The sequence below is a fragment of the Haliotis rubra genome, unplaced genomic scaffold (assembly GCF_003918875.1).
Source record: "Haliotis rubra isolate DU_JTF1 unplaced genomic scaffold, ASM391887v1 Scf19, whole genome shotgun sequence".
In the NCBI taxonomy this organism is placed as follows: domain Eukaryota; kingdom Metazoa; phylum Mollusca; class Gastropoda; order Lepetellida; family Haliotidae; genus Haliotis; species Haliotis rubra.
The window spans coordinates 3,650,700-3,659,638 of record NW_025765891.1 but is presented as its reverse complement, the minus strand read 5'-3'; the positions used below and the strand labels follow the sequence as shown (position 1 = coordinate 3,659,638).

At 40.4% G+C, this 8,939-nt stretch overlaps 1 protein-coding gene across 1 annotated transcript; it reads left to right on the top strand.

Moving 5' to 3' along the window:
• Nucleotides 1-830: 830 nt before the first annotated feature.
• On the top strand, nucleotides 831-4,353 carry LOC124274382 (beta-1,4-galactosyltransferase galt-1-like). Its single transcript, XM_046709762.1, has 2 exons — nucleotides 831-997; nucleotides 1,392-4,353. The coding sequence occupies exon 2, from the start codon at nucleotides 1,524-1,526 to the stop codon at nucleotides 3,024-3,026; it is 1,503 nt and encodes a 500-aa protein (XP_046565718.1). The 5' UTR covers nucleotides 831-997; nucleotides 1,392-1,523; the 3' UTR covers nucleotides 3,027-4,353.
• Nucleotides 4,354-8,939: the final 4,586 nt, after the last annotated feature.

Genomic DNA, 8,939 nt, shown 5'->3' with positions numbered 1-8,939 from the left:
GATTGACATCATGAGATACAATGACAGAGCACGTACTTATGAATCACAGTCAAGCAGCGATGTTATCAGCTGGTCGTGAAGCGGTGGGCCTATGCTACCCACGGGTGGCACCCATCTTAAAAATGCACAAAGACTAGCCACCTGTTCACCTGAAAATATTCGCGAACGTATGGGACAAGTGAAAATAGGGCACTGCACATGGCATCATTTTTGTCACTGATGCACCCAATTTGGAAATGTCCTCCGCATGTCTACCATAACGCCTTTTGAAAGCTTTCTGAGGTCTTGAATGTTGCAACCTTGATCCAGTAACTGTTGTGCATAGTCATATGACGCTCTTGGTAAAACGAGCAGGCTCGATTGTACCTCGTAGGTTGTGAAATGTAAACGCCTAGTGGTTAAAGCGTTCGCTCGTCACGCCGAAGATCCGGGTTCAACTCCTCACATGGGTGCTCTTGCGTGGTACGTTTGCTGGCCACAGCAGTATCTTTCTCTTTACATGGATTTTACAAACTCTACTGAAATAAGCCCATTGTGCCATTTCGACCTCATCTTGAGAATGTGTTTAACAGTAGTAGTAGGTGTTCGCAAAAATGTGGTTTTGTCTGTAACAGGGACTCAGAAATAAAATATTATTTAAAAGAAACAGAAAAAAAACATGTTGACGGAAAGGTGAGCACCTCCTGCTACACCGGTGGTACCCGTGACGACACAGCTCCATGATCCAATAAAGTTACCTTATGCATTAACTTTAATGATTTGTTCTCAGATTCGACTAACGGTACTTTCCTATTAGCTGAGGGGCCCGTGAAGGAGCACGGAGGGTCAATTTGTCAATACCCCACGTGTCAGGGTCATCACGTGACCACAGATGTGATTCTAATCGATGCCAGCACAACGAACACTTGCTTCATTGAGGAATCACTGTGTGCTGATCACAGGAAACAGGGTCATATGGCGTTAGGGATTAGCTTCAAGTTCCACATCGGACGTAAAGGTGAGGCAGAATTATATAACACAAACTAGGCATTCATTTTTTTGCCCAACAGTTTGTACAAACGTGTACGTATATATCTCAATATACCGGTGAGTGTGTTTAGCTATAGCGTCCATTCAAACTATGCACATAACGTCGTATTGCTCTGTTGTCGACATAAAATATTATCATTCTTGGTGGTCATTGAAACTCAACTGTGTATTCGTCATACAAGGAAGTTGTGGACATGAACGGGTGTGTGCATATATTTCATTAGGCACAACTTATTATAACTTAAACGTATTACTTGTATAATTCGTATTATAAATTCGGCGATTTTTATTTAAATTATAAAGTCTGAACATATTTCAACTCAACACAGATGTGATTTTGATAGATGTTTCTGTTCCTTCAGTGATCCGTGATCAGACCGGCCCAGATCGAGTATAACAAGAGCCACGTATGACATGGAGGGGTCCACGTGCCTGGCGACCTCCACCGGGCGTGTGCTGTCAACATAACAGTGGCGCCTCAAATCGGACGCAGCATGTCGCGGATGAAGAGGTTCATCCTGTTGTTTCTCTTCGCCTACGCTTCAACGACGATCATATTTTTATCTCTGGTTGAAGAAAATCGAAACTACATTGGAAAGATTGGGTGGGGCGATGTGTCCCCCTCAATTCCTTCTGGGGTAAGAAGACTTCGTGACAGCGCCGCTAGCCAGATTCTATCTCACCCACCCAGAACCACACAAATCACCAGAAGGAACAAACGCGTGCGGAACAAATCCCGACCAGGTAATGACAGCGGTCAAAGTAAATATAAATATGGAAGTCCACGGAATAAGTTTGGTATATCCAGCCCTGTTATGTATTCCTGCAAGGATGATGCTAAATATCGCGCAAGGCTAGATGTTGTGTATGTGAAGCTGACGAAGAACATAGCACTATATTCTGCTTATTATGACGCTAGGGAAGATATACCTTATATCAGAATCATAGCTTCTGTTGCAAGACATGCGAAAAACTCAACGTTGTTGTGGTGTCACTTTGACCCAGAAGGAGTGGATACGAACATCTCGCTCGTGACGCAAGTCACGTATTATCAAATGTGTGAAAATCATAACCGGGATATAGGTGGCTGGATTATATCGTGTCAGGTGCCCAGGTGGTATGTGGACAAGGGGAGATCACCATGTGCTGTTAGCGTCTCTCTGTCACCAACAGAGTCCATCACAAACAGCGCTCAGATGTCAATATTGACAACAGAGAAATCAGCGCAGGAAGCTCAAGTTGATTTTGCTGTGTGTGTACCGCCCCTATTTGGTAAAATACGCAAGGATGAGATTGTTCAATTTGTAGAACTTACTCGACTGTTGGGAGCAAACCATTTTGTGTTTTACGTTTATGACGTTAAGCCAGACGTAAAGGAGGTTTTGAAGTATTACGAATCAATGGGAATCGCAACCATCCTCAAGTGGGCTATACCGTCGAGGAACGTAAGATCGATATGGTATTATGGTCAATCTTTGGCAATAAATGATTGCCTCTACAGACACATGGCCACTGTCCAGTATTTAATATTCAACGACGTGGACGAATTTCTCATACCACACGCGCCGGACACACGGACTTGGCGGGACATCGTGGCGGCACATCACATGTTTACCAACACGTGCGCGATGACCTTTAAGAGCACTTTCTTTGACCTAGCTTTCAGATACAACCTGGACTTTGCTGTGAGAAACGTAAGTGTTCTGGACATAACAACACGAGCTGTGTTTTATAGTGACTTTCGGAATAAGGTTTTGGTCGAACCCAGCAAGGTGTTTGAGATGGGAATACATCACGTCAGTAGACCTTGGCCGGACGCTGCTAATTACAGTGTCGTCAATGTGTCTCCTGAGAAGGCATATATTCACCACTACCGTCCATGTAAGACTTTCTCCATGAACTGCTTTCAGGGAACAATTGACACGACTCTTGTGGACAAATACGGAGAGGAATTCTTCATTAAATATAATCGAACAATGAACACTACTCCGCATTAATTTCTTTCACATGTTCCAGAATTTCAGATGACATCACAATATATTCAAAATCACATAACGCGTGATTCAAAATAAGGCGCCTCTTATATTATCAATGTTTTCAGTGGGGTTCTCGTCCCAAAATACCTTCTGTCCTATATGTTTAGGTCATTACCATCCCGATGTGAAAATGTTAGTGTGTGTGAGTGAGTGTGTGAGTTTGAACACTTTCCTTACATCCCAGTGTATCAGTTTGACGTGACAGAAAGCACAAGGAAGTAACTTTTAATTAATATACACATTGACAAAAATATCGCAACATCCCACATTTTACTTTGTATCAGTATGTTACCATTAACCATAGAAAAGGGAATTATTCAAACCCGAATTTAACTTACTATCTTGATAAACTGACCCTTAAGGAATAATTAAATAGCATATCTAAACACAAAAAGAACGTAAAACCGCAGGCTGTTCAGAGAAGCAAATATGGCAAATTGGCTCATTTTGTAGTGCTGATAACAATTGCTGTATGACCTTAACAAGGGAGGTAATGTTTAAGATTCTGGCACACAATACTCAAGAAATCACATCAGTATCAATATACGGGCACATGGTCTATATCTGGAGTAACCCCCGTCTATTTCGGATGTTAGACATGTACCGTTGTCCGTGAAGCCTTGTCTGATCGCAAGAAGATTTAATTTCCAGTCATGTGAGAGGCACCATCACCATCAATGAACGCCCGCCTAACGGTACTTACTCCAAGATATTCTGTTGTGTATATGCAGTGTTGTTGCGGTGCCAAACATGAGATAGTCATGCCAGTCAGTCATGATCAAAATTAATCGACTTTTTTTTATAGTCCGACTAGTGGACCCTTCACCAAGTCCTGTTCCTTTGTGCTCTGGGGATAGCAACTGACGTCTGATAGGTCGTCTGGCTCTATATATGGCCGTTATTTGGCGATTTCAGACCATTCATTTGGACTAACGACGATGTGGAAACCACTCTGTTTTTAATACGAAACTTGACATGAACGGATGAAGTATTGTGATTTTGAGAAGAGCTGTATCCTTCCAAGGAGTTGTCACCCGTGGTCAACGAATTCAAATGATTTTTCAAATTATCGAGCTGCAAGAACAGCTTTCTGAACCTAGGTATTTAATTAACGACGGGTAACCGTATTGCACATGATTCTCGTTTTTGATCGTAGCAGGTGCATACCTCAACTCAGTGTATAGTGGCCACCGGTCAGAGGTATCTAGGGCCCAATAACGTGGAGGCATTGGTGCGTGTGTCAATGTCAGATTACATATTGATTCAGTTATTAAATTTCACAATTCTTGCTGTATGTGAGTTTGTTTTATATTGATCAAAGAGGTATTGAAATGTCTTAATGGCCAGACTTTTACAGGAAGAGTGAATAAAGTCACCGTTCCTGGTTGTCGTTCTTTGCCTATGTGACAGGGACAGTTGTGTCTCATTTACTTGCCGCCTGCTGATTGGATGCTCATCTGAAAACACACATACCCATCAACATTTCAACAGTAACCCGGATATAGTAACAGTAATCTGTTTCCAGATACCAACAGCACTCTACAAAGTTCTGAATATAGTAGGCTAACATGTGTTACTAGGCCCGTTCCGTATTGCTGCTGCCACGTATTGCATTGCCTGTGTCAAATATGAATGTCAAACGATGCCTCCAGTATTTTTCATACATCATTCATTGATCTTGTGATTTCATTACTGATTTCACATTTAAGTTCTATCCGAACCGATTTCTTGTTAGACCTTCCTGTTTTATGTTGGAACCTGCACGTCACAACTCATCCAGTAGTGATATTAAGCAGAACAAATGTATAATTTTGATAGATGTCAACGATCAGTCCATCCATTTTATTGAATGTTAAATATCGTTTCCCAAAGTCAAGGAAACTGAATCTTAGCAAACTTATTGCTGTACAGAATGTATTGTTGCAGATATGACCTAAACTAACTAACACAGGCACGTTAATTGAAAGAGTGCGATTCCTTGAACAGTGGAAACAGGCAAACAATATGCCTGAAAACGTACATGAAAGAAATTGTATGATAGTATTCCATATTGACGAAATCACAATCATCCACCAAGACAGCGATCCTGACCATCCGATCCCGTCAGTCGCCTCCTACGAAAATCATTTGTTGCAGTGCGCTGTTATAGCAGCGCAATAACGGCCGTAACTCGCGTAGATTAACATAGATTTACGCTGCGATTGAATGGGGCTCTGAAGTCCAATTCTAACTGGGATCTTCATAGGGCTATAGGGTCTTAACTCTGTGTAAAATTTGTTACTAGGTCACCATTGTATCAGCTACTGGAACTTTGCTCACGTTTTAAGGGAGAGATACAACAACCATGTATAGCTCACCCAGGTGAGTCTCAGGTACATGAGCAATCGTCAATCTGTAGTAAAAGTTAGGATCTTATAAGAGCTAAAATCGATTTGAGACGGGATTTCTTTCATTACGCTGCCCCGCCATCCTATCCGCCTTTGAAATCCTATCGACGTCGGTAAGGAATATGGATCGGGCGGCCAAATTAGTGGTTGATTTCTGTACAAGTGACTATCGGGAGAGATCAACTATACTCATGCTAATAATGGTTGTCACCCCCTTCAATTTTTTTAATGGAGAGGGGGTGTGGGTTGGGGTGGGGAGGGGGGTGACAACCATTATTGGCATGAGCATATTAACTTTGTTGTGATTTTGACCCCTTCAGCTGTCCAGTTTGTCCGGAGAGCTGAGAGTAGGTTGTTCATCTCCCAGGTCGAGTCAGCCAATGTGGAATGAAATGAAGGTACTTGTCTGGGGCTATACGTAAAGATACGCATGCACGCACGCACGCAAGCACGCACGCACGCACTCTATTAATATTTTAATTGCATACACAATAAGAGTACAATAAAATCAATATCATAGAATACAAAAAATATAATTATTATATTGTGCATATTTATACACAGGAGACACTTGGCTTATCTCGAACATCGGGCATATTTATACACAGGAGACTCTTGGCTTATCGCGAACATCGGGCATATTTCCGAGAATTTTAAGGAATTTGATTTCACGTTAGTTCATTGTATTGATAGCAATATTTTGTAATCTACATCTTCGTATTTCTATAATTGTTTGTTTAAACACGTCAGTCACCAATATTCCTGGTATATGACAAGGCTCTGTAAATAATCATAACTTGTCCAGACAATTCAATGGTTGTACTTCATATTTACCCTTCTTGGTCCAGCACTGTGTTTGATTGCTCGTCTAGTTTCGACTGAAGGTCATCGCGAACACAACATGTCCTGTCACCGGAATGACACAATCTTCAGCTTCCGAAGAACAGCGACTGAGGTTCACGAACTGGTGCTCAAGGAATCTTACAGTGTCGTCCTGTCCACACAGTTGTTGGCTCTACATTGTCAGTGATGTTCGGTGTATGGTTGAATGGAAATCAAATGGAATAGATTTGAAAACTTGGTGCAAATTATTAGCAATATCGACACCGCTATTCGCATCAACAAACGTGGCTGCTGAATTTGATGAAGATTTTCCGTACGGAAAATTAAATATATATTTTTGAATTGATAATAATGACCATCTGTATCATAACTTGGGGCGGGAACGCTCTGTTGGAAATATCGTTGACGTAAATGTAGCAATATTTACAGTCATGTAAGCTCTGATGGAAATATCGTTGACGTAACTGTAGCAATATTTACAGTCATGTAAGCTCTGATGGAAATATCGTTGACGTAACTGTAGCAATATTTACATTTCATGTAAGCTCTGATGGAAATATCGTTGACGTAACTGTAGCAATATTTACAGTCATGTAAGCTCTGATGGAAATATCGTTGACGTAACTGTAGCAATATTTACAGTCATGTAAGCTCTGATGGAAATATCGTTGACGTAACTGTAGCAATATTTACAGTCATGTAAGCTCTGATGGAAATATCGTTGACGTAACTGCTGTAGCAATATTTACAGTCATGTAAGCTCTGATGGAAATATCGTTGACGTAACTGTAGCAATATTTACAGTCATGTAAGCTCTGATGGAAATATCGTTGACGTAACTGTAGCAATATTTACAGTCATGTAAGCTCTGATGGAAATATCGTTGACGTAACTGTAGCAATATTTACAGTCATGTAAGCTCTGATGGAAATATCGTTGACGTAACTGTAGCAATATTTACAGTCATGTAAGCTCTGATGGAAATATCGTTGACGTAACTGTAGCAATATTTACAGTCATGTAAGCTCTGATGGAAATATCGTTGACGTAACTGTAGCAATATTTACAGTCATGTAAGCTCTGATGGAAATATCGTTGACGTAACTGTAGCAATATTTACAGTCATGTAAGCTCTGATGGAAATATCGTTGACGTAATCTGTAGCAATATTTACAGTCATGTAGTCATGTAAGCTCTGATGGAAATATCGTTGACGTAACTGTAGCAATATTTACAGTCATGTAAGCTCTGATGGAAATATCGTTGACGTAACTGTAGCAATATTTACAGTCATGTAAGCTCTGATGGAAATATCGTTGACGTAACTCATGTAAGTAGCAATACTGTAGCAATATTTACAGTCATGTAAGCTCTGATGGAAATATCGTTGACGTAACTGTAGTAACTGTAAGCAATATTTACGTAAGTCATTTGTAAGCTCTGATGGAAATATCGTTGACGTAACTGTAGCAATATTTACAGTCATGTAAGCTCTGATGGAAATATCGTTGACGTAACTGTAGCAATATTTACAGTCATGTAAGCTCTGATGGAAATATCGTTGACGTAACTGTAGCAATATTTACAGTCATGTAAGCTCTGATGGAAATATCGTTGACGTAACTGTAGCAATATTTACAGTCATGTAAGCTCTGATGGAAATATCGTTGACGTAACTGTAGCAACATGTAAGCTGATGGAAATTTACAGTCATGTAAGCTCTGATGGACCTATCGTTGACGTAACTGTAGCAATATTTACAGTCATGTAAGCTCTGATGGAAATATCGTTGACGTAACTGTAGCAATATTTACAGTCATGTAAGCTCTGATGGAAATATCGTTGACGTAACTGTAGCAATATTTACAGTCATGTAAGCTCTGATGGAAATATCGTTGACGTAACTGTAGCAATATTTACAGTCATGTAAGCTCTGATGGAAATATCGTTGACGTAACTGTAGCAATATTTACAGTCATGTAAGCTCTGATGGAAATATCGTTGACGTAACTGTAGCAATATTTACAGTCATGTAAGCTCTGATGGAAATATCGTTGACGTAACTGTAGCAATATTTACAGTCATGTAAGCTCTGATGGAAATATCGTTGACGTAACTGTAGCAATATTTACAGTCATGTAAGCTCTGATGGAAATATCGTTGACGTAACTGTAGCAATATTTACAGTCATGTAAGCTCTGATGGAAATATCGTTGACGTAACTGTAGCAATATTTACAGTCATGTAAGCTCTGATGGAAATATCGTTGACGTAACTGTAGCAATATTTACAGTCATGTAAGCTCTGATGGAAATATCGTTGACGTAACTGTAGCAATATTTACAGTCATGTAAGCTCTGATGGAAATATCGTTGACGTAACTGTAGCAATATTTACAGTACATGCTACTGGGTACAGTACTCTCCTGACTGATGCACTAATTACACGACGCCCTCGTCCCACCCCTCCACCCCGGTATACTAAATGGTGGGGCCCTTTGACAACTGTTACAGATATGTAAGCAGTAAGGAAATGTGAAATATCCTCCTTCGCGATCGCACAAATAATTGGCTTTTCTGCTGTCAAATGTGTCTCGAAATGTGAAGAGAGATGTTTAGAGCAATGCATACATACAGATATATTT